At 38.4% G+C, this 27,689-nt stretch overlaps 1 protein-coding gene across 2 annotated transcripts in view; it reads right to left on the bottom strand.

The window, feature by feature from the left end:
* The window catches only part of LOC109624774 (glypican-6-like), a 116,204-nt gene that overhangs the window by 27,662 nt on the left and 60,853 nt on the right, over positions 1-27,689 (bottom strand). For both annotated transcript variants that reach the window (XM_020079679.2, XM_069525227.1), the window contains exon 4: positions 13,514-13,679. In XM_020079679.2, coding sequence (XP_019935238.2) covers positions 13,514-13,679 — 166 coding nt within the window. The remainder of the gene's footprint in view (positions 1-13,513; positions 13,680-27,689) is intronic.

Genomic DNA, 27,689 nt, shown 5'->3' with positions numbered 1-27,689 from the left:
TACATAAAACAAATCATTGATTTGCATATGCTAATGGTCCAGACAGAGGACGACAAGACTTTTGATTTATTCATCCGTTTGGATTAGTTTTTCTAAATTGTGAAAATGTTTCAATAAATTCATAGAATCCATGTCTTCATCTCATGCTAGTAATTACTTTTTAATTACATCTCAGACACTTGTTTATTTCTGTCAAGCATGACTTACATAAGACAGCAAATCCTGCATGTATCACTTAAAAACATGTTATATCAATTTTTGAACTCAACAAGAAGCACAACAAGTTCAAAAGTGTGTGGAGGCTGTAGTTTTAACCCAAGTAACAAAAGTGTGGCTTAGGCTTGGGCTCAGGACGCCCACTGAGTGATAGAGAAGTGCACGTGAATGTGTGTGACAAGTATTTAAAGTGTGTCCATTCACTTCTTGATTATTTCATACACAGATATTCTTATGTACTGTGTCCTTGAAAACATATGAATCGTGTATTATTACTACAACTTCCGACCAGTGTTACAAGTTTTGGGAAACTCATACCCCAAAAATCAACATTATGATCATTGCAACAATACATTAAAGTTCACATGGGATGTGGAGACTGCTACTCCTTATAAGTCTCATTCACATATATACCTGTGTACTGTGTCCTTACTCGAAAGGCTTCTCATATCACTCACATCATCTTTCTCATTAGATGACCTCACAGTCATGGCCCAAATCCTGACTTCTTTCTCAGAAATATCCACATGGATGCAGGAAAGCTTACTACCTCTTTCGAAGAATGAACTCTTAGCCATTCCATACAATCAAACACGCAATCATAAAAACAATATCCAGATTGTGTCTCAGTCTCTCTAAGAAGAAACTTGGGGGTCAGGTTTGATTACCAGCTATCCTTCCCTGACCATGCTGCATCCGTCTCTTAGTGCTAAATGAAAAAAATCGGACATGTGCCATGGTGATCTTTCGGCTCAATCAGCGCAATGTGAAGTGTGTCTAGTCTTTGATCAGCCTTAAGGGCCAACAGAACACTATTTAAGGCACATATATAACATCTGGTTGTGCCTCAACTCAATTATAAAGGCTTCTGCCGGCTCATGGCTACTGTGTTTCTACCTTCAAAAACCTTTGGAAGACCAATTTCTTCCAAGAAACACCTCTGAACACCATGACCTGCCTAATGAGAACTCTTCAAATCTTCTCCTACGCTAACACGTAGTACTTACTTCAAGGTCTCCTTCTGTGAGGATCTGTCAAATTAGTACATGATGTGAATGCTATGCACATTTAAAAGAACCAAAACACAGGGAGCATGGCATTTTTACTCAGCGACGAGAATCGATAACTAAAATGGATTGCCCACCCAACTGCCACTTAGTCATATTAAGACAATGTGATGTTATCCTTTTCATACACAGGGATGATACTATTGATCATCTCGGACTGGGAGAAGTCAGCAGTGAAAATAAAGTGTTTGACATTTTCATTATACTCTTCTCTGTCTCTCAAAAAAAAGTAATTAAAAGTCCACTAAGTTTTGTTTGAAGGGTTAGCGCTGGTTAAGTGGGAGGGCATCGATATCAAGAAGTCTTCAATCTCGGTGCAGTGGCATTTACAGGGATGTGGACCAATCAGGAAAGGCCTATTTGCCTCTCTGCGGGCTGCTCCTTACAAAAGAGAAGCAGAAACACTATTAGTCATCTGCTGTGTCTTTAGCTGTGAGGAAAGGGAGTGTAAATCATTAGATCATAAGTTATCGTGACTAGAATTTTGATGTGGAGTGATCATTAGTCTCTACTACAGGTCTTTAGGCTTCGGCAGCACAGCCTGATGATTTTACATCCTGCTGTGACACTGGTAAACAGCAAGACTTCCACGGTCTCTGGCTAGAGTCAGGGCCTAATCACAGGCAGAGAGCAAAACAGAACAATTTCTGTTTGCATTTAAGAAGAAATGTGGTTAATAGGATCCATCATCAGACTAACAAATAGCAATCCAGTGACTCAATATCATAGTTTACCTAGTTTATTTATTATTTGTTGAAACTTGCTGTCTTTATTTGTGGCCTTGCTGTTAGAATCCAAGGATTTTCAGATCTCTAGGTCTGATCTTGTTTTTTTAAACAGAATAAAAAATGTTATCACACGTTGTATGTTATTATGCAGAAAAAGAAAGATATCACAAAATATATTCTAGCCTTGCTTTCGTCCATCTTAATACTTAATATCCAGGGGCTCTGTCTCAGCCCAACAGAATTATGCAACAGCTGCAACCCAACCTCCAAGCTGGTGAAATGATCCTTGGCGAATGATCAGTGGGTGAAATTCTGGTTGTGATTTGAATCTGGATTAGACCAGATCAAAAGATTATTGTGTTCGAGTCCAGACTCATGTTCATATGTCTTAACTTAGCATTTTAACACCCAGAGTACTGATAATGACATCACATCCCCACTGGGTGATAGTTTGTAAGTTCAGGCTATAACTCTGAAGAACTGTCCAGAAGGATCCTGACATTGATTCAAGCAGAACTACACCATTTGTACAAAAAGCACAAATGTCAGTGCTCATTTATTTTCCATACTGCGGACTTCTAAAATAAATAGTTTGACATTTAGGAAAATGCAGGTTGGATGAAAAGATCAATACCACTCTCATGTTAAAAGTAAAGTTTACTTTTTGACTTTAAACTTTTTGCTATTCAAGATTTCTTATACCAATACCTGCTGAGTGTGTTTCCTTTCTCATGAAACCGTTGAATTATCTACATCTATATTTGCTTGCTTCCTTATCTCTGCAGATGCATTGTGTTGTTTTTGTGCGTTACTGCTGTCAAATATAAATAGGTGGAACAGTGAATCCAAAGGGAGAATGTACATTGTTCCACTAATTTGCTCACACACATGCAGAACACAAAGGAGAAACATTTGCTTCATAGCGAAGGTCAAAAGCTTTTCCACAAAAATATATTAAAACATTGGAAAAATTATATAAAGACTTCATAGATAGGAAATTTAACTGTGTAATTTCCACAAATATATGCAGCTCCCCGGTCGTATACAGTATCTCTGACATCACTGGTCAGAATTTTAACCAAACTTGTAGGAATGACGCACCTTAGTTAACCGGTCATATTAATATACTATGATCATGAGATACAATGTCATTTTTCATGGTCATGAACTGCAACATCAATCTAGTTTGGATTGAAGACAAAGACAATAATTCAATTATAAAGAAAATTCAGTTGAGTAGCTCTCCCTGAATCTGACAACTCACAGTTCAAACCTTTTAAACCAAGCCTGGCAAAAACAACTTTAGGCTATCAGCTTGTTTTTTATTCTTCCAAATGCATGTGTCAGGTTATATATGTTGTATATCCTCCTCTGTCTGTTTCTGGCCGTGTCTGTGAAAAGCAGCATTTCTGTTTGTTTAAAAAGACTCAAAGACTTAAACGGCATCCTCAGATGAGTTCTGACAAACTATTTTTCATATAACTTTATTCATATTTGATGGACTGTGAGTATGAGTCAGCCATATGAACAGCTAGGAGAGCAGGTTACTTCTACGAGCTTAAATCACTTCTGAAATGATGTCACATATGGGAACGCTTCTTTGGAATGCTTTGTTGATGAAAAACATCTTCACGTTGAATTGGTTCTAACCATAAATTATAAAGGGGGCTCAAAGAAGATGATATTTTGTGTGCAGGATAAGCTATTTCAATTATGCACAATGTTTGGCTCATACCATCTGCACCACCATCCTTTGGTCACCACTGTGTAGTCACAAGTGTAGTATCCTGGATCCTGGTGGGAGGGGGTTTGTTATCTTATTTATCCCTCTTTCTTTTTTCTTTTTACAGACTGCAAAAACACATTTCAATAGAGTTTTAAAAATATGTCACTCAAAACAGTTTTTTTGTATCCACAGCACTGCCAACTGGTTAAATATCTTAAAAAGAGACATATTGTTATGCTCACATTCAGGCTCATAAGTGAGATGTGGGTTATCACTTGAAAAGGTTTACATGCTCTGATGTTGAGAAAACACACGTTTCCTCACATCGTCCGATGCTGCAGCTCTACTTTTCAGCCTATGAAACGCTTTGATTTAGCTGCGGTCTCTTTAAGGCCATCCTCCCAACAGAGACCAGTCTGCTCTTGGCGAACCACTTCCAGCACATGCGGGCAGTGTTGGTGAGCATTATTCAAATGTGTGGAAGTATTTGTGACGAGGCGTTTCAGGAGCATCTGGAGCTGTATTTTCTGTGGGGAAGAGGAATTCACATTACCATAGACTTTCTACTCAGAATACCTATAATATACACTTGAGGAAGGAAAAACTGAAAAAATAAATCAAAACACATCTCCTTTAAATAAAGTCTTTTGAAATGGTATACACACAGAGAGACAGAATAGCAGTTTAAATGTATTTATTTCTACCTTTCTCTTTGGCTTTTCTTTTATAAATGTTGAGACTGTCAAAATTACACAAAGAGGTTTAAGCATTACTCTTCTCTATTCTAAACTAAGATCACTAACCAGACTTGTTTTTTGTTTCCCTCTTTAGCTAGCATTGATCTAGACTGATGTATTTGTTTGGGAATTCATGTATGGATCAAATAATTAATTTGCCTTGTATATTAACAAATAAAATGTTGATTTGTACAGCATCGACCCATTGACTGACACAGTGGGTTGTATTGGCATGATTGTTTGCTTATACACAGTGCCAGCCTTTCTCATCGTTTTGCTTCAGGCTGCACTGCATGCTTGGTTATTTTCTATTTTCTAATGGAAAACTCTTTTTTTCTCTCTCACCCATAAGGATTTGGAGAGAGTCCAATACCTGCGGAGTCCCTCAGGGGACACAGCAATCACTCATACGTGAATCTATGACAAATCAACAACTTTAAAGTGAAAATGCTGAAAGACAAATACATGGCATTCCTACTTCCCAGGAGCACTGAGTATTTCTGCTTCTTGAGTTTCTGATCTGTTATGTCAAATTAACCGCATTTACAGTTCGTCATTTTTGATTAAGTGAGCAGTGCTTGAGTGTTCAATAAACACATCCACTCTAAGATCAATTTCTGTCACATAATACTAGATTCATCCTGAGCAGGTGCCTATAAATCCGTTACAATATACAAAATGCTCTGGTTTCCTGCCTATTGCAGAAAAATACCAATAGATTAAAATACTGACATGAATAACACTGACAAAATGTTGGTCTGTGCTCGCTTTCACTCAATCGATCATTTTACTGACAGGTTCTGATCCAGCTACAGTGGAGATATCACTTGATACATGATTTTGTAAACAACATTTTATAGGTAGGTAAGCCTCTAAATCTCTCATGAGATTTTCCAAGTTAACGTAAAGACCAAAAAATCTATATAATAGCGAGTTAATCATTCTCTTCTTGCTAGGTGGCAAAAGATCACTCTCAGGTGCAAAATCTTGGACTATTTCACACCACTTAGAGACCACAGACTGGACCAGCTGAAATTTAACACATAAGAAAAGGAAAGAAATCACACTGGACTCTGCGTGAGCCCTCTGGAGTCAATCAGAGGAACAGAGTGTCAAATTCTGTGCAAATTCGGAGCAGAGAAATCCTCATGTGTGACCTTGTCTGAAGGATTTAAAGGCAGATCACTCTTCTAGTTATGTGAACTGGAAGGGCCCATGTCACTTAGATTATTCTCTACAATGACAAAGGAGGTGGACAGAGGCCTTGAACAGTTTTCAATATTTATGAAGAAAAAAATATATGACAGCAGAAATTCTCTTATTATCAGTTATATTGTAAAAAAACCCTCAGACAATTAGATACATTTGGTTTTACTTTTCCACTGAGCTTCAGCAAAACTTTGTTACTGCAGTAATTGCACTTCCAGTGTTGATATGAATTAATGGAGGGGGACAATTCTTCTGGATTGGAAATGATGAACATAATGCTCAGGGGATTGCCACCCAACTGCCCACAAATACTGTCCCAAGTTTGCCCAATGATTCAGAGCTGGAGAGAGAAAAATGGAGAGAATAACTCTCACCATCTGCCACTGCAGACTGGAGGAAAGGTCTGCTTACACACACAAAATGTATCCAACAGCACAAGTTGTTGACATCCTGCATAAACTGCCGTTGACAAGTGATTTACTCCGTAGCCAGAGGTGCTGCTTCTCTACAGGGGAATTAGAAATTGAAATCACTGTGACAAATGTTTTATAGAATCAGAGTATACATCTAGCTTTGATAGACTGTACAGAAATGTCAAGAAGGCACCGGAATACCAAAAATTCTAATTGGAATTAAAATTGAGAATTATTCTTTACTTCACTAAGGAGATTAGTTTTTGTTGTCTTTTAACTGTCAGCAGGATTAAGCAAACACTACTGCACAGAATTTGAATGAGGTATGGATCATGAAAGTGCACATCTACTTCCGGAGTGGATTCCATCTATAGGCCACATACAGGAATACGATTCTCTTTCTTTTACACCGAACGATAGTATCGGAAGTATTTTTTGATATTTTTGGAAAATTTGGCAACAAATAAAAAATAAAGCATATGGAGTGCTGCTATCTATAAACAGGAGCTGTTTTTAGAAATATCTGTGTTTTTGGTATACTTTACAATGTGTGTAACTGATCTAAATATATATATATGCAATATGGTGATAAAGAGTGCCCCTTTGTTTTTTTACAAAGGTACAAAAACAATAAAGAGAAGATATAGAATAAAAAACTTTTGATCTTTTATCTGATTAATCTATTAATCCTTCAGAAGTTAAATGTTTTCCTTGTGAAGTCTTTTTCTGTTTCCTAACCATACCATTGTTTTGTCCTGACAATAAACCTAAATAACCCTGCACCTGCACCATGTCAGGGAGACATCACTGCACCACTGCACATGCATTGGGGACCCGGGTCCTTGTTTACATGCTTGCTGAGAGGAACTACACCGACTTTGTTCAGTGAGTAAATGTGTCACCTCTTTGAAGTGCTGTTCGTCGCTGCTGTGGCTTTTTCTATTTATTTATTTTTTGTCCATCACAGCACATAGTCACTAATTGTGGGAAGCCTTTTGGATGCCAGCTCTAAATACAGCATGAACACTGAAACTGGAAACTCGATCCAGATGATTATGGTAAAAACACAAACAAGAAAAAAAAAGATGTGTGGAATAATAAAGAGAAAATTTTTTGTTCTGCTGCAAAGAAAGAAAAACTGTCCATCCTGTTTCTTACAATGTGATCAAAGCACAATAACAAATTGGTAGAATACTTCTTCGACAACAGAACAAGAATGTGCAGATGGTTTTCAAAACAATCCATGTCCTTAAAGTACCCGACAGAGAGTAACGAGGGTAAAGCCAAGGATTAATTTTTGCCACAGCAGACCTCTGAGCTCTCTGACCTTTCTTTGAAGGGCACAAACATGCAATAAGAGATTACAAACACATTATGCCTCTGCGAATGTTATCCACAGTACAGTGATGCAGTTGAGTTTGACTTAAAATGCTGCAGTGCACAATGACTTGCAGATGTTTCATATTGTTTATCAGTTCAACTGGCAGAAAGGAAATTAAGTGAAGAGACTCCAAATCTGCTTGTCCCCATCAATCACTGTCCTTAGTCAAACTGAGTTTTTTAACACAAGAAACTCACTGTTTGAGTAACAAGCCTGAAACAAACCTCACCCTTATTTTAACACAAACACTGCCAAAACCATTCTGCTCAAAGATGCCAGAGACAGATTCCTGTGACATTTAATTTTTTTTAGTTTGCAGCTGCAAGAGGTGAATCAAGTGCAAAAGACCCAGTGATTTGCAAACATATCTGTGTCTTTGGGGAGTCTCTACAGGCATTCTCTCAAGCAGCTGGATTGTAACAGCACTAACAAAATACTTCTTGATAAGACTTTTTTTCAGTTTTATTGGCTTTAGGCTCTGTCTGGATTACTTCAGCTCATTGTAAGTCTCAAAACCGTGTCTGCTATTGCTCACATGTGAACTCTTGTGTCATTTTACATTAACACTTTTCTCTACTGCAGCTGCTGCTGCTGCTGCTTCTTTCCTGGGCTGCCTTTCAGCTCTCTGTCTTGTTTCTTATTCTACTATGGAAACCAGCAATGTTAAAGGAACAGTACATCTTCTTTAACATAAAACAAAAATACATAAAAATACACCTATTAGAGAGTTAGATAAGAAGTCAAGTGTTAAAGGGGCTGTGAGGGTTTGGTCATTTAGCATTTGTTTCTGAGCGCAAACGCCTTCTTTCAGTTGATCGCAGTGCAGTGTTTATTTGAAAATCACTAAGTTTGGTTGATTTCACCACCATAGCTTCTTTTCAGTCAACCAGTCAGATCAGAGTTACAGTCCCTTATACTCTAAAGTAAGTTATACATGGACGAACGTTGTTTATAATGAATTCTTAAGGAACAACATGGCAGGGACATCTCAGGGGTTATTTAGATTATCTTCTTACTGTGATGTAATAACACACAGTCATATCTAACAGGCGAAGACGAGTCATTTCAAGGGAAATCATGTAGACTCAGCAGAAGCAGGTGCACATTTTCACCAAGTGGGCCATGTAATGTCTCCAATATTATTTACCTTTCATTACTATCGTAGCGTAGCTCTGTTCTTCATGGGAAAGGTTGTGGAAGAGAAGTGTAACTCATTCCAACAGCCTGCCCTGCACACGAGTGTGAACGCCCCCTACGGTTGATCATTTTGTTTCAAAGTGTCTTTAGACAGAGCTAGCTTAGCTCTTCACCCCTGCTTCTATTCTTTGTGCTAATCTAAGCTAAATGACTAATCGCGTGGTCTCAATCTTGTCATTTCTCTGCAATAAAACCATTGTGTACATTTCGTTTAGGTGAATGGAATATGAACAGGCTAACACATGCAATAAGATTTAACTGTATATTTGATTAAAATAATGACAATGTATTTTGTGGATAATGATATCCTCTCAAGAATAAAGTAATAACATTCAGTGTGCATTGCATGCGTAGGCTGTAAGATTACTAAAGAAAATGTGGCTGGCCGTCTGCTGTGGAAACTTATAGCATTACAAAGAGTTGCTTGCTTATACAGTGTAGCTGCATCATTCTGGCCAATATACAGAAAAGCAGCTTTTTGCAGATTCTGCACAGCCAGTCGCAATTAGACAGAAAAGATACTGGTTCTTGATGATGCTGAGAATATGGAGATCACTTCCACGAGGCTAAGTGAGTCATCCAGCCTTCAGCAGAGTGACAGGCAGAAACCCACTTGCTGGCTTGTTTGTTCCTGTCACGTCTGTTACTGAGACCATCATGCTTCATTCTCAGCCAGTTTGAGTATGTAAGCTAAATGTCTCTTGAACTAAAAGATGCAGTATTTTTATGTCATACTTAAGGAATCTTAAAGTATAATGAATACTCCTCAAGCATGTGGATGTGAGTGAGCACACATCTCGAAGGCTACACCATACAGCAAAGCAGGCTTGGTTTCTGCCAAGCAATCCATATCGTTTAAAAGTAAAACACTGGCAGGATGTTCATCTTCACTATTTCACAGGCGTCACAGAAAGCCCTTCCTGGAGGACAGAAAATATATTGGCTTGAATTCTCTTGGACTGGTGGGTTGTGGGGTTGTGGGGAGGTCCAATTACACTGGGACACAATCCACACAATTAAAAAGAAATGAGCAAATAAAATCAATGAGGATTGCTTACATTGTGGTGTCAAAGGACTCAACAGAGGACAACTGAAGCCTATATCTCAATTAGGGGAGAAATAATGTGTTCACAGGCACAGTCGAGTGTATGCAGGGAATACAATGGTTTACAAGCCACCTTTTATTTAAGGCCAGGAGTTCATAACATCCACTATAAAGCCATTAAAATAGAAGTGACCATTCTCTAAGCCATGCTGCTCTTTCCTTCCTCCTGTCTGCCTTTCCATTCTCATATACACTGACAAAAATATTTAACACTTAAACCACCATTTTACAGAGATCGAATCTTTTTTTATTCGATCGATTTATGGGCTGATATTAAAAATCTATTTCCCATACTCCATCATTGACTTTGCAAATCATTTTCATTTCTGCGTGATCAGTGAGAGAAGATGCATAACCAAAATAAATGGGTTAGGCTTGTATTGTGGGATTTCTAGTAGTGTTAGAGATTTTAACAGAGAAAAGACAAACCACTACAGAATCCTGAATACAAATGTCTGTAACACGTGTACACACATGAAGTTCATGACATTTTGACAGACAGGCATGTCAGCGACAGGGCCAGTAAAAACTTTGTGGATGTTTTGACGGTCCACTGACCAACTTAACTATGTATTAAACTATCAAATAGATGTTTTTACTCTTTAATCTAATGATGTATTTACTCAATCTAACGCTGCTCTGGAACATTCTGGCCACTCTGACACCAGGTCTTACAGCCCCTTGTTTTAAAATGTGGAGAAATCCAAAGTTTAACAGTTCTACCATGTTGAGCAGTTGAGAGGCTGTGGACAAAAGATTTTTTTGTAAGGAGTTTATGATCTGTCCATCCATCCACCCACCCACCCACCCACCCATCCTTTTGAGGGTCACAGGGGAGATGGAAGGAAGTTCAGCTAACAATGGGTGTAGGAGGGGAACAACCTGCACAGGTTAGCAGTCTATCACGTCTGACGGCTGACATATAGAGAGGAACAATCATTCATTCTCGCACTTACACCTACGGGTAATTTACAGTTGCCAATTAATCTAACCTGGATGTCTTTGGAATGTGGGAGGAAGCCGCAGCATCTCGAGGAAACCCACACAGACACAGGGAGAACATGGAAACTCCACACAGAACGGCCACTCGCTGTGAGGAGGCAGCGCTAACCACTTTACCACTGTGCCACCTGTTTATCAAACAGTCAATTAAAATCTACCATTAATTTTGGCCATCTGCAGCTGAATTAATTATGTCACTTGCCAGTCCAAAATGCCATTGATCCTGGAGTAAGCCTGAAAAACAGTGGCGCGTAAATAACAGCGCGAGTCCTCCCCTCTCTACCACTCTCTCTCCTTCTCTCAGACAGTATTTTAACAAGGTGCTGACAAGAAAAATGATAATGATGTGTCTGTCATGATGCAGAGCTGGGTAAATTTGTCATGATGGCAGGTGACTGATGGTCTGGTATCATCCATTGGCCAAACCATGAATTCCTTCCCTGAACATCTGAACACACACACACACACACACACACACACACACACACACACACACACACACACACACACACACACACTTTACAGTCAGATGCCGAACATCACTCAGCACAGGTAAGAACAGGTAAATTACATCCTCCCTCAGGTTTATACTCATTGTTCACTGACAGTCTGTCTACCATCTGCAGTCTGAAAGGCATCACAGTAACCTTTACAACCTGTAATCTACTGTACCCAGACAGAAGATTTGAAACACATGGCATGGAATGCTGAGATTATTATTCTTTTCCGTTTGGATCATTGTATATAGGCTACATCAAAGTACTCACCAAGGTCACTGCTGTTTCAGTGTAGAACAGGAATAAACACAGCCCTGGCACATTTGTTCTTCTCTCCCCTCTGATGCTTGAAGAAGCTGCAGTGTGTAAATATCCAAACTGCTTGTGTTTGTATGAACTGTATCTATTAAAGTTGTTCTCCACTGTTACTGCTTTAGCTTCCCTGCACAAGAATTGTTTGGAATTCCTCTTTATTTCGATTACTGTAATTTTTTGAATATGTTTAGTTTACATTGATTAAATGCAAAACAAGTCAAGCTGCTTTGTGTTGAAATGGCCTTTTTAAATTTTGATTTGTTCCACTTGAGTAAAAATGATGTAAACTCAGTTTTGTTTATGAAGGGTGGAAATCATTATTTGGTTTTGTTTTTCGCTTTCTATGGAACTGAGCAGACTTCGAAATTATTTTTCTTGCTTTGTTCATTATCAATAAAACATTTGTATTTACTGCATAAATCCATAAAAGATTTAGCTGGATTTACACGGTTAATAGACATCTTCTCATTTTTTTCTCTCGCTGTGGAAGTTTTAAACTAAATAAAAAAGCCTCTCGTCTCCGTCCCCTGTGTCCTACCAATCAATGCTGTCAATAGTGACATTTAAGTGTGGACGAAGTTCACAGGTAAATGCCATTGAGGGTTCTTAAAAAATTGAAGGTCGTATCTCTAATGTAACCTTCTCTAATAAGTGATGATTTGAAGGGATGACAGTGACAGACCATGCACAGGCTCAATCCATAAATTTCTATAATGCAAAGATGTGCTCCACTGGTGAGAACTGACCTGTGATACATTTAGAAGTTGTCTCTGAAAGGCGAATCAATATTTCTTGCGAGCTGCATGGTAAGCAAATCGAAGTTCTTTAGCAACAGATAATGAATACAAAATGTCAGTAGACATCAAAAATGAGTCTTTCATGGTGAAAATAAACATCCCCTGTGTTCAACATTTCTAATTATACCCTCAACAACATTGTCTTTACAAAGCAAGAGTAAAAAAGGAACATCTGCACAAAAACTGGTTTAAATTAAAAATCCACTTTTTCAACACCTCAAGGGTGTTTTTGTCTAACCAGATTCATCAGTATGCTGCAACAACAGCTTTTCCCATTACTGTCAAGCGCAGCGTCCCTTTGCGACAATAGATTTGCCTCTTCACAACCGAACAAGACACTAACTTTTTAACACATGTCATAAAGCTGTGAGACATTTCATTCAGTGCATGGGGGCCTGTGTTGATCTGAGACTTCAGACATGCCATCGGAGAGAATGAGCGGTACGTCATCTGATGGTTTCTCGAACGACAGGCCTGTCACGAAACAGCCAAAAGCTTAGAAGTGTAGTTCACTTGACACACGGTCTTCAGGGATGTCTCTTAAAAAAAATTCTGTCGCCCCATTTAAAAAAAAAAATCTGTTAGCACGGGTGGGAGGATGGGATTGGGGTACATAACAAATAAAGCATCGGCCTACAAAAGATCCAGAGGGAACACTCTATGTGCCTCCTCTGTATCCATTTAACAGGAGGGCTTACAGCAGCCAGCTACTTACAGCCTAACTGAAGTGCTATATTACTCACTGAGCTCAGCTGGAAACACTATAGAAAATGTGTTTGCCTAGGATCTGCTCTCCTTTATCAATCCCGAACAGCAGGGACCAAAGCTTTAAGCACTATGCCAGGGCGCCAGCAAAAGCACACAGTGTTTCAGTCAGAATAAAAAAGAGGGAATGGTTGCACAAATAAGATTTCAGTTTTGTCTCTGTAAATCCTTTAAAGCTGAATCTAACACAGCACATCCTGAATTCCCACAGAGACTATTCAAAGACATTTGGAAAAGTAACATGCAGACTTCGAAGTACAAGTGTGCACAAAGACTGACAGACACACACCTAGAAAGATTTCAAAAGGAAAATGAGAGTAGCGCTCGATTTTAATCACAATCTATTTATTTTTCTTACCGATGAAGACGTTCCATTCAGGATCGAGGTCTGCCTGGTTGGCCAGACAGCCCCTCATGACGTTGTGACAGTAGTTGTGACAGGGTTTCAGCCCGGGCATGCCGCGACAGTATGGACAGTACAGCATCTTGGTCAAGGCTCTGACACATGCAGGAGCGACATTCACCTAAGAAACAAAGACAAGTTCTTCAGTTGGGTCAGGATTGGAGAGAGGAGGTTTGATAAAACAAAAAGATGTTGCAACACAAAAGTCATACTCTCTGTTTTTTAATAAACATCAGGTAAACATGACGTTTCCACTGTAAACTACATTCAGTGCAGATAAAGCAACCACAGTAAAGAGTGTTCTTCCCATTGGACACTTCAGGGTGGTAAAAGTCAACATCTGACAAACATCTTCTGGAGCTTGAAATGTGAAAACCCACCGGATGAAACCGTATGACAAGATGAGTTTTACAACTCTGTCGATCTTGATTTCCTGTGAAGGCTGTGCCTGTTGTTGTCATACCAGCTTGAATGAAAGCAACAGGACTCTCATGTCTGATGCAGAACGAAGATACATCTGATAATTGGCCTGTCAGCCTCTGTGTTCATGCTTGACTTTAGAGTTTGTCCAGCCTGCACTCTGGAGGCAGCTCGAGTGTCAGCGTGTGCAAGGTTCGCAGATTGGTTAGTGGTATATTAGAAAGAAGGAGCAGCCAACTGAAGGACGTCTTTCACAAAGCTACATGTCACAGAAAAAAACAACTGAAGAGATGGTTAAAAAATATTTTTTAACAAATGCGATGAAATGTTCTTTCATGCAACAGATTTGACTGTAATCAAGACATTCAATTTGCATTATCCACACAGAGGACCCAAGCATATGGGGTAGTACCGAACTATAGCAGGTTTAGGAGTCAGTGCTTTGAAGCTTATTATCAGCATTTATTATTATTATTAAAGATTATTACAGGAGGGATCTCTCTTTCAGGTCAGTCATGAGATGAATGCAAATAAGTTACTTCAATTGTTTTCTTTTCCTTTCATTTCTTAGATTTTTTTCAGTTGTCACTGAGAAATGATTTGCTACATTCGTAGTTTTTCTTCTAAGAAAGATTTATTCCTTTTCCTGTTTTTCATTTGATATTTGACAACTTTCTTTGTCAAATTATTATCATTAATCTGCATTTTGTTCATAGTAATGCAGCTGGAGACAAAAAGCACAAAGCACAGTGATATAAATGCTGCTGAAGCTGAAGTGGGAGGAAACTGAAAAGAAAAGAAAACATCAGCGCACCAGCATTTGTAGCTCCATGGCAACATCCGAGGCTGTGCTATGACACTACACACAGCTTCAGTCTGCTTTTAACATTGAAGGTTGTCTTTGATTTTTCTTGGTCCAATGACCAGACCATCTATGTGTGTGTGTGTGTGTGTGTGTGTCAGTGACAAGGAGAGCAAGTCAGAGACAGAGAGAGAGAAAGAAGAAAAGGGATGAGATGGAAAATAAGGGAGAGGAAGCGAGGGGAAAGACAGAGATGCACGCTATTAGTGGATTTGCTTCCACTGCCTCTTGGCAGCCGGCAACAAGGATCAAACAAACAATCTTTGACATTAGCAATCTGCCACTGACATCATGCAACGTCTTGTCAGAAGGCCATTAAAGCAGGTTGCTAGCCATCGATTCTGTCGCTGCATGTCTTCCGCTAGTATGTGTTCTCCTAAATTGTTTACATCAGTCTGGGAAGGCAGTTAACATACAGGAAATGTTTTTCTCCAAACAAGGTTCATGTGATTGGACCAGTTTCACAGTCAGGATACTGGGACATCATCTTGGAAATGACTAGGAAAAGAAAAGTGAGTGATTTATTAATGCACAATATCTGTCAGTAATTATTATTTATCCTATGAAGTCTGTATTTTATATGATTGAATGAATATTATATTGTCATTCACTACATCAGCTTCCACTCACATAGGAGGAGTTACCAATAACAAACACATCTGCTCACAGCTACTTTACATTGTGTTAGAAACCCTTTATTAAATACTTGTGTTCCGCTAATGATTGCTTTACTTAAAGTATTGTTCTGCATTTCATTCCTACATTTCCCCGTTTGAATGGCAGAGCTGGATCGAGTACAAATAGAGAAAACCGAGAGCAAACAGAGATGCAGCAGACGGAGAGAGGAAGCCAAAGACGCTGCCAGACGCAGGGAAACAAACACCAAGCAAACAGAGAGACGGATTCAGTAGAAACAGACGGAGAGAAAACCGGACAAGACACTCGCAGACAAACAGAAGGAACAGGCAGGTGCGATAACCACATTTGGACAGAGAAGCGAGCATACGCCAGTCACCGTGTTTGCTTTGGAGAAAAGACATTTCACTTGCAATTACACATTTAAGGACTTTTGTAAGGACACATTTTTAGGTACCTTATAGAAACAACCCAACATAAAATCTGCACCTCTCTTCATTAATGTATTGAAACAGCTTGTGGTGTAGATATATCTCACATGTAGCTTTAAGCTTTAGATCTCAGTCAAGTCAACTTTTCTCTCTGCACTGACAAAATCAGCTTCACACGTGTAAATCCACGAGTTAAATGCGACTGCTACATGCAATTCATCCATCCTCTGTAACTGAGACAGGGATGAGACAGTTTTTAGATTAGACTTGGACTTCCACTCTCATCCCCGTGCATCTCCAGCAATCTCCCTTCCTCCACCGTCCTTGTCTCAAACCCCACAGATTAAATATAAAATCTTCCTATCACGCTATTTGAATCATTTTATTTCACTGGCTGATTTGCATATAAATATATTTGCTATGGTGACAGAGGAAAGAGTTTGAGCCTTTTGTTTTTCTCCTTGGGCTCGGCCCCGGCCAGGTCGCTATGGACATTAAATCTAGTTTAAACTACAACCATAAAACAAAAACAGGATGACTACGGAATACTCTCATTAGATAAATGTACTATTGCCTAGCTTTGGTATGATTAACACCAGCATCAATGTAGTATAATGTATCATCTACTTCACATCAGCAAAACACAGCAAATATTCAATACAGTTTAATACCCATCATACTTTTTCTCCTGGTTGTCCAATAAAGAGCAGCATTTATTCATGAGAAAAGTTTTGGGATTAATCTGTTTCTGTCAATTCAATTAAACTTGGCCCAGTTTCTAGACAGCCAATTTAACAGACAAGAAAAGAACACAGGGAGACTTTTCTTGACTATAGACCTGTTTCAACTATACTCTTTATATCCAATGTGGCTTTTTAGTGGCAACCAAAGAAATATATTTCCACTGCAAATATAGCAAAAGGGTTCCCGGCTGCCCTTGAGCTTTAGAAGCCGTTTGAAAATGTGGTGCCTTCTGATTATCTTACATGGATCTTTACATTATTGCAGTGACTGTGCCCAGCAGTCGCAGAGTGGCCCTGGATGAAGGATAATCTGATAATCTTGTTAGAAGTTATTTACAGTTGAGTGGATGGAATATTTCACAGCAGGACGAGGGTTGGAGTGGTGAGAGAGATTTCTCAGACACAGAGTGAAATTAAAACACTAACCTACTCATCTGATGTTAAAGTGCTGCATGGAGAGCTTGTTGTTTGTTGGTGAGTCGGTGTGTGTGAGTTATGCAGCGTTGAAGGAATTATTCAGACCCTCTGGTTAACAAAAAGCAGTAACACTGTATATAAATGTGAAGGTACAAGTACAAGTCCTGACTTTATGTAAAAGTAATTCTGGTCGTTTTAACACCAAAGAAGGTGAAGACTGCAAACAACCCTTCTATTGTTTAATACTGTCTCAACTGTGATAAGAACCGAGTCTGAACTATCCAAATAAGGGTATTAATAGTATTAAGGATGTGTATAAGTATTAATAGAAAAATGTATTAAAAGTTAAAAAAAACATTACAGCACATTAAACTGTTTAGTTATAAATAATTGATTTATGTTTAAGCATTTACTAATGTTGGGTAGTTAATTATATGTTGAAATGTTTTATTATAAAAGCCTTTAAAATATTTGGTATGTAAATTCCTAATCTGCAAAGTAACGTCTAAAATAAGCATAGTCACATGGTTGAATATGGACTTACACTTGAATACAGTGCCTGAATGTTCTGAACAAGAGTGGGGTGAGACATAAACAGCAGCCTACTCATTACCCTGCTGCTTTGAAAGAGCAGCTTGAAGGTGTCAGCCAGACTCCTGATGTGAGCATTAACTTTATTGAGGATTAATAAGCCTGAGCAATAATAAAGCGAGCCATTTCTAAATTCATCCCATGAAGGCCACAGTCTGGAGCCGTTATCCTCACCTGAATCCGACATCAACAATCCAACATATCTTAGATAACTAAATCATTATGATAAAATGATAAGGCTCACTTTATTAATGAGCGATCTGTCTGAGAGACGCTCTAAGAAGGCATCACCTTGTCTATCCAACAGGGTGTTGTCATGCACATATGGCGTGAACTCCCTTTAGGGGTAACAGAGTGGGAAGAGCATAGACGATGGAAATTGCTTCATGTCACCAAGTAATGAAGTTGTGAGAAATGACAATGACTTTGCAAGTTACCAAGGCCAATCAAGGGGAACACTTTTGGGACAGAGAGGCTGTCGCCAACAAAACCGTCTCAATAGTTCTGTCATAATTATTGTGACAGGTTTCATTGCTTCATACTGATTGGACATGGATGCAAGACTGCATTGGTCTCCCAGTGTCCCTACTCAATTCCACAGCCGTTAGTGTCAATGGCACAAGGAGTTATCTGTCACTATGTAGATCAGATTACAATCTGCTTAAAAGCAATATGTGCCTGCTTACACTAAATGTCTGGTTTTACAAAATGGCAAAGCTGAGTTCATGCTTTTCTAACCGTACTTATTTCAAATTACAACCTTGCACAAAATGTACAAATTTCAGGAAATGTGGACACAATCTCCCTTTGTGTCTCTGAACTAAAGTGTTGAGTAATAAAACATTATCATGAGCTTTTGGCTCAAGTGGGAATTATTGAGTTATCACCAAAAAAGACTTTCATGCGGTAAAGGTGACATTGACCAACAAAATCTACTTAGTTCACCATTGAGACCAAGCTCGTGCCAAATCTAAAGAAGTTCCCCTCAGGATGTTACTGAGATATCACGCTCATGAGAACGGGACGGACGGATGGTCAACCTGAAAACACGATGCTTGTGGCCACAAGTGTTGCTGGTGTGGACGTGTAAAAAGAAGATCAAACAGGAGTCAAGTCAAGAATCCTATTCTGCAAGACAGATGATCTTTTGTTTTAAGAGTTTAAAGATCATTTCTGCTGTGAAATATGCATCCTGTTTGTCTACATTTGGTTTATGTAGTAGTTTATGTTTTCATTGAAAAGCTCATAAAGCACAGCTGCTGCTTATCACGTACAGTGAGATGTAAAACACAACTCTGTGTGGTTTTTGTTATATAGACATCATATTTACTGTAGGCAAGTGCTCCCTATCGTTTCCTTCTTGTGACACTTACAGTAAAACTAGTTTTCAGAGAGATGTGTTTTATTTGTACTCCATTACGTTTAACTGTCTTTATTTGTACAATTGATGTGCTCATAAAATTTGATGCTTCATTAAAGTTTAAACTCATGAGTGGAGTAGTTAGATGGGATGATTCTCACAGGTTAAGACGTTTGTACGGCTCTTAAACAGAAGGTGCAGTTATGAGTAACACATGAGCTGTATAAACAGCATCATAGTGTGAAATGTGTGTGGAATAATATGTCACAGAGTTTTAATTTAAACATTTCACTGGAGGCAGAGGTCAATAAAAATACTGTATTTTAAATTCCTAAAGCAAAATGTTTAATTCAGTTATTGATTAAGTTAATTCATAATTAAACAGATTAAGTATCATAAGTATTAACTCATTCATACAGAGATGTCTGAATATGTATATAAATTACATCAAAACTGAAAATAAGTTCAAACATCAAATTTAATGAGCCGTTGCTAAATGGTCAGTCTTACTGGAGCATCAAAGTCATGCTGACTTTCATGAGTGAATGAAGCAAACAATGAAAATATTTCATCATCTTAATACAAACATTAAGTGATAAAACCCATTAATATAGAAGCTTGAGCACATTGAGTCCTTGTAAAAAATTAGCTTGTTAAAAGAGGCAACAAAACAAGGATTCAGGAACATGGAAAACATTTTTTGTGATGAACGAGCTCTATTGTAATGCATCGCAAAAAAAAACATGTCCTCTCCAGAAAGTATTGCTTTCCTTTAACCATGAAGGTGATCCGACCTTAACCATGTTGCCTAAACATAGTCACATCTTAATCACAGGGTTGCCAGAGCAGAAAATGCACACACAGCGAGGGTCATTGTGGAAGGTGCTGACAACTGCCCTATTTTGTTGTTGAAGTGTGTAGATTTGTTGGACTCTGACACCACTGTTCAATTCCACATGTACACATAAATAATTTAAAAGTGCTGTCACATGTGCAGCTAGAAATGTTTATATATTTAAAAATGGGCATGGCAGTTGTTCAGATATTTGGAAACCAACAGTGCGTTTTAGTCCAACTGAATTATATTTGTGAATTTCTTGGCGAGACACTTTGCAAGCACAGTGTCACAAAGACATAAAAATAGCTGGAGATTCACAAACATATTTGTCTTTGTAAAGCAAAGAGATGCCAGTTGGCAAACACATTTGGAGACCAAGGTGGTATAAAATAACTAAACTGGTAAACCTGAGATAAATATTAATCCTTCAGTAAATACAATCACAGACAGGGCCCAGCATGACGGCGCCTGCACTCAAGTTGTCATTGATAATAAAACACGGTCTGCAGCACTTTGTACTAATCACGTCCTCTTTCTGTGCCTCTCGGTGAACTTTACTCTCTCTCTCCACTCAGCATGTTAAATGCAAGATAGAGCCAAAGACAATTCCACAGAAGCTGCACTAAAAATCTGTTGCTGTCAAATCAATGAACGTCTCAGACTGACAGAATAATCCACATGTGAGCAGCTGTGCCTCCGTGAAATGACACAGTGGTACTCGGAGGGCCCCCTGCGACCCACGGCAGTCAGCTCAAGTGTCTGTCTTTGGTGATGCATGGGATCGGCTCGTTGATTCACCCTGACATCCACCATGTTATGTGGCATGTCTGGAGCAGCAGTTGGGACTGTTTCTTTAATTTACCGAGACAAGTGCAAACACATTAAAAGCCAAGCGCACGCTGCTCGATGACTTGGGACAGCGCAGCCACGAGGCACTCGCAATCTCTGACGGGAGCAAAAACCTGCATACGCTACATTGTTATCCATCTGCCGTGCTGCCTCCTGGATTAAAACTCAGCACTGACCCTGTTTCCATCTGACTCCAAAGGTCTTCGGCCCAGCCTGAATGTCAGGGGCAAAGAGGTCTCCTGTGGCTGCCAAGAATTCTCCGGACAAATGTAACTACAGTGGTGCTGACAAGCTTCTCTAAGTGCTTGTTAAATAAAGATGTGGTGCCACACACTTCAAATAAAGGTGCAAAAAAGTCGTCACGGGATATGATCTGGGTTGGTACAGTCAGATGATGTGACATATTGTCACTTGTGGTTAGATAAGACAGATGAGAAACGTTTTCTTTTCTTTCAAAAATGTGGACGGATATTTTCCTTATTTTTTGTCAACTTCCCCTCCTTTGAGTTTTGTTCTTAAGGTCCTCATTCTCGCTGTCAGGCTGACCGAGTCTCCATCTTTTAGACTTCTCTGTATAAGACGAAGGGGGGCGTACACAGTATACAGTATATTTCTTTATTATCCTTTCATATCATGTCCTTGTATTTCAGACCACATGCTGGCTCTCATTTTTTTTTTTCCCAAACATTCTGCAGTTCACCACAGATCAAAATCTTTTAATTAAAAGAGACATCTTTGGTGCAGCACATTTCCCGATTACGTGCCAACCTTTTTGAGCCAGTTGCCATCTGCTGTCACAGCACTGTAGCTGAGGCCTTATCCTCGGCAAGCTGTGTGAGCGGTCCGCCAGCAGAAGGAGACAGACAGGGAGAGAGACAGAGAGAGAGAGAGAGAGAGAGAGAGAAAGAGAAAGAGAGAGACAGAGAGGGAAAGACAGACAGACAACAGATAGAGAATAAATAAGAGAGAAGTTTTTCCATTGCATCTGTAGAGGTGGACCTCAGCAGAGAAATATGAATGGACCACACTCTCACAGAGATAGGATCTATTATTCTGCCCTGAGTAAAACCTGTGTGTTTTGAAACATGTCAGTCACAAATACAGATACAGAACTTTGAATATGATGAATCACATGAAGGATAGCTTAAAGGTACCTCATTCACGGTTCTTTCATAAATTCTCTTTATTTCATTACACTCAATTTGCTAATTTTGGGCTCCATTAGCTTCATTGGCCAATTCTTTTTTCATGGTCACCTGCTGCCTCATATGGCTGCATGGATTTAATAACCTGAAGGAGTCCCACAGACTAAAGCAGCTGTGGACAAGAAACTGTCAGAATCAATCATATTACTTTATAAATCGATGGAAACTACTTTACGGCTTCAACCACATTTTAACAGTTTACATTTTTCAAGTTATAAATAACGAAAGACTGTGATTATGATCCATCTTCTCTCTCTCTATCTATTTCTCACCAGAAGGTGCAGGTCATCTGATGCCCTGTCTGTCAATGATCGGCATTACAGAACGATAAAGTACCAACATCTGTCTCACATCGCTCTGTGCACAGACATCATTAATGAAGCACTGGACCACAGCTAAAAACGATGGTATAGAATCTATACCATAGATGGACACATGTAGGCTGTTGTCTTCTTAAAGGTCACCATTAAGATCTAAAGGCTTCAGTCCGTGAGTGTGTGTGTGTGTGTGTGTGTGTGTGTGTGTGTGTGTGTGTGTGTGTGGAAGGGGAGAGAGAGGTTGTGGTTTGCAGGTCTGGTGGTTTAATAAACGCATACTTTTGTGGGTTGAGTGGTGCGGCCTGACTCTCTGCAAACACTGCATAACTACAGCCTGTTAGTGTTTGCATCCTAATAACATTCACCAAACCAAATAATTCACAAGAAGCTTCAGCACAATATTTACATGAGTAAGCTTAGCCTCCACTAACCTCTTATTAGTGCCATATGTTCATATCACTGTCAATGGTGTTTGTGTGTGTGTACTTGTTTTATTTACCACTTTATGAATTTTTCCATCTTAAATACTGAGCTTGTCAGAAACGGTTGACCACACAACGACCAAAGTCTGGTCCTAATGAGGCAAAACATCTTTTCCAAGGTCCTGGTTAAGGGGAGGGGTAAGGTTTCGGTTAGGCTGTCCTCAGTCTGTATATTAATACACATATTACTACATATTAATCCATGTTTGACTGAGACTCTAGAAACAGCCACTAACTAGTAACTTTTGGGAAGTTCACCAGGGAAACACAGCTTGGTAAATACACACTCAGAAGTAAACTTGATGATTGATTTGACTGAATGCCGTACACACCATTAGAGAATGTAGGCTATTCACCTAAAGGATCTGATGATTGAAAATAATCAACAAAGCTTGTTGTTTTCTATGGCTTTTATTGTAGGAATCACTTCAACCATCTTTATACTCTATAGAACCCATAGTGTTTACTAGGAGATATGATATTGTAGGAAATGGAAGCTCCGCTCAGGTTATGCTGCATGTTTCCATCCCTTTACTTTTTGGTAAAATACTGAGTCAGAATGGCACATTTGTCTGAGCTTGACTGTCGAATGCCCTTTACTGTGACAGTGAGCAGGCTATACTGATGTATGGCAGCGACTGCATAAAGTAGATGAGAAAAAAAAAATACACCCAAGACAAACTGAGAAAACCACATTGAAGCGATGCTGGTATTTCTCACATGTCAGCAGGGGCTCAGGAATCTGGCAGAACATTAATCTAAGGTAAATGTTGTGTAAAGATTAAAAACTGCCTTGGAGCTTAATGTAAAATTATCTGACAGTTCATGGTAGGAAATGAGTGTATAATGAGATCAACATGACAGTATAAGCCATCAGGAAAAACAAATCCCTCAGTGCAAAATACCCTACTTCCTTCCATCATCATGACTAAATGTGCACTACGGACTAGGCCGGCTCCCCATGAGTATACGCAGTGAGTGATAAGTACTCTAAATGCCTGAACTTTAAAACGTTCAAAAGGTCCAAATCCCTGCAATCTTCTCTGAGCAGGTCTTAATGTGGTTGGACTGTGTTTTAAGTACCCTGAGGATAAATCTCTTAATGGTCATCATAAACTGTAATCCAGAGAGATTCTGCTCTTAATCCAGGATTGACGTCCAGGAAACTGTTCAGTGTAAATCGAGCTAAATCCCATTTTATGGGGTGATATCTCTCCTGTTCTGACTTCAGTGCAAACACAACTGTCTGTTAGCAGTGATAATGTATGTAGGCTCATCATCATCAGTGCTGTTCTGAACAGACAGATGGTTGAAAGCAACATTTTCATGTGAAAACTGCAGGATTTGTGAATATCACATCTAATTTCTTTATTTGAGTTAGATCAACTCACCAGGGGACATATGCAACGCTTCACATATTAATTAGACTAAAGACCCATGGCAGAGACAGAACAATATTTTTAATAATACTACTAATCAACCAGTAGGTATTTTCTCAGTTTAACTCCCCCAAGTCGGAAGTCTTTTTGCATTAATTTACTTTTACAGCTTATTCTGTCATGGAGAAATCTTTTGATTGATGACAAATGTAAATGTTCATATACAGTATTTATACTCCACACGTACTTAAACTCAAAACATATGTATGAGGTCAACGGTGATTTTTGTTTCATCTTAACTTTTAACATGGACTGAAAATATTTCAAATGTAAAACCGATGTAAACATTTCATTACAACTTACTCCATCACCTAAGTAAGGTTGTGAAATAAGACAGAAAGTGAACTCACGCGATGTTTGAACATTAATGTAATAGGAATAATTAAATATTAAATATTTTAAGTCACTTTCATTATCAGTTTCATTATCAATTAAGCTATCGATTATCTTTTGATGATTTCAGAAATATTTGGCTTTCTTTTGATTTCCCCAACAACTGTTCAATCGATGGACTTTTTCATTGTATGTGCATTTATATAAATGCATTTATATAAATATGAAAAGGTCTATTGTGACATCACATTAAATTCAGGTTGATAATGGGTGGCATGAGTGAAAGCACTGAATGTTGCTAATGAATGGAACCACCAGCCCCATCAAGATATTACTTGTAATAGAGCCACATACCAATGGACACATTTTAAATGAGAATAGGAGCAAATCATATCTGAAGAATTCATTTAAAACTGTGTCAATAATCAATCATTTATCAAAATACTTGCATATTCATTTTCTGTTCATCCAATCAATTAATCAACACATTTTTACAGCTCTACAGTGGAGACATGCATGCAGACATGCATTCTACATTATGCATGCTTTTATTTTTAATATAAGACTTTGCTGTTAATACTATATAGTTTAGTTTTTCTGTCAGGTTAAAAATGACAACACACACAGCAAAGTGTGTTTTTTTCCCAGCAGTCCATCTGTGATGTGTGTTTGACCAACATATGCTCCAGAAATCTGCTAAAATAACAGAAACTGCAAGTTTCCCTCAAACCCTTATTTTGGAGATATTGTAATGTAGTGTGGCACTCTACCATAATGCACATAAAGTCACTTATGGATATGAAATTGAACAGAAAGCGCCTTGTGTCGAGTCCTGTGCTCACACCTGACAAGTAACAGATTGGAATGTACTCTAAGACTGTGTGGTGGAGGAAAGTAGATTTGTGTCACTGAAAGCAGCAAATACCGGGGTGATCCTTGGGTCAAGGTGATTTGTCATGTCAAGCAACTTTTCACCTCCAGTTCTGTGGTTGTTCAGCAGCCTGACAGCCTTCAGCAACGCCACACAGTTTCCTGGCTCCTCTTCATAATTGATGAAGAAGCAGGGAATATGGGATTTGATCCAGAGTGACAGAGCCTTATAAGCCTGGGACAGATGTATAGAGGTGCTGATTTTAACCCTTCATCTAAAATGGTTATGCCACGGAGGACTGGTGCAGAGCGAGCAAGGCTAAAATGAAATAACTGTTAATGACAGACTATTCAGAGATGATATATGGCAGCATGGTAGCGTGGGGAGGATATAGCCCTCTCATATCGACATACTATCATGATGCAGATTCATACAATCCCCTTAATTATGTGCATACAGTGAGTACACGAGGAGCGTGACAATAAGGCTCGCTGATGGTTCAGTTTCACACACAATGGTAATAAAAGTGGGCAGTGGTTTAGTATTTGGTTTACTGAAGAGAACCCATAAGAGTGAACGTAGCCTTTTCTTGTGTGTGAAGATAAAGCGACTTTGACATGACTATTTATATTATAGATATCAAAAAAGGTTTTAAAAACAACCTAAACAAACAGCTTTACAGATCAGAGTTTGACATATTGAGTTTATTCTATAACAATATATTTAATATCATTAATATGTAGTTTACATGGTACTTACATTGTTTAATCCAAAGTACATTTAGATCTATTGGCAGTCAGTGTAAGATTGAATAATTTTTTTTGTCTGGTTAAATAATACACATTAAAACACGAAGGAAAGTGCAAATACAATACTCGATTTTTTATTATATGCAGTTATAGTCATTTTCTTATATAACGCATTAAGTAAAGTGTAGAATCTCTGTGATCTGTCTGAGTGAGGCCACTGCTTATCACAGGGAGTCAGTTAAGGCTCCAACATAAGAATGATTAAAGTTATTTCTCATACTGAGCACATCTCATTTACTTTTTGCTCCCTCGCTCTTTCTCCTACTTTCTTCTCCCCTATTAAACTAAAAGGGACAAAGAGTTTCAAGCTAAAAAATTAGATGAAAAGAATCACATCACTGCAGAACTCTGAAGACATTTTTAAACTTGTGAATAATCAGTTTTATATCATTTGTATCTCATAGAGGGTGAAGAATATTGATTTTGGTAGGGTCAACAACTTGCAAGATGGAAACCGTCATAATGGTTTTTCATTAATTGAATAAAACTTGAAGATGAACAAGTATCAAAAATAGCTAATTACAATTTCTATTTTTAGAACAAAACCATAATGAGCGAAGACGGTTTTTAAAAATAGGGTTAGTGTGCAGAGAGTATTTTGTTCCAGCAATGCTCGTGTATTATCTGTTCATAAATGTTTTTATAGATTAGGATATAAACTATAGTTATAAAAGATCATATTAATATTAAAGTTACAGTGTGTAGAATTTAGTGATATCGAGTGAACACCCCTCACCTCACATTTAGATGAAACAATCTACTGAAAACTTCATGAGGGTAATTCTGCATTCAATTTCTGCCAATTGATCCCTTTCACCTAATTCTTACACACTGGACCTTTAAATGAAAATTAATTAAAAAAAACCTAAAGCAAAGCTTTGCAGCGTGCCACAAACAGTAAACAGTTATATAACGTTTTACAGTTTACACATCTGTGAGGGCTCTTGCATAACTTTCTGTGCTTAACATAGATTTAGAAAACATATCCACTAAGCCTTTAAAAACATTTTAATCTCCCGTGTTTGATAATGCTCTCAAAAACATATTTATTTTTCAGAAACTAATCAACCAATCTCTCAATCCAAAAACCATTAGCAACAACAGCAGCAACAATAAAAGGCAACATAAAGATGAGAGAATGGAAACATTTGTCTAAAATTAAGAAAAACTGTTTAGTAAAAGAGGGACACTAAAATAAAATTAAATCAGAAATCTCAGGGGAAATATGCTTTCATCTTCCCTGTTTCACAAAGCTTTGGACTCTGCGGGTGATTCCACTGAAATGAAGAGCGCACAGTGAACTGAGCACACCACATGTACAATGAAACACTGGCCCCCGCACCAGAAGTTTAAGCATTCAAGAAAATCTCTACTCGTATTAGAAATGTTTGTTCTTTATTTCAGTGCTTTTAATAAGGAATTCTCAAGCAGTGTAATTCTAAAAGATGATGGTCAATCCACAGAAGAGGTTTTTAAGTATACAGAACAAACTAAAGTATGAACAGTGAGGCAAAAAGTTGAAGGTGAA

Source organism: Paralichthys olivaceus, chromosome 1 (assembly GCF_024713975.1).
Source record: "Paralichthys olivaceus isolate ysfri-2021 chromosome 1, ASM2471397v2, whole genome shotgun sequence".
In the NCBI taxonomy this organism is placed as follows: Eukaryota; Metazoa; Chordata; class Actinopteri; order Pleuronectiformes; family Paralichthyidae; genus Paralichthys; species Paralichthys olivaceus.
This window is presented reverse-complemented; position numbering and strand designations above follow the sequence as displayed.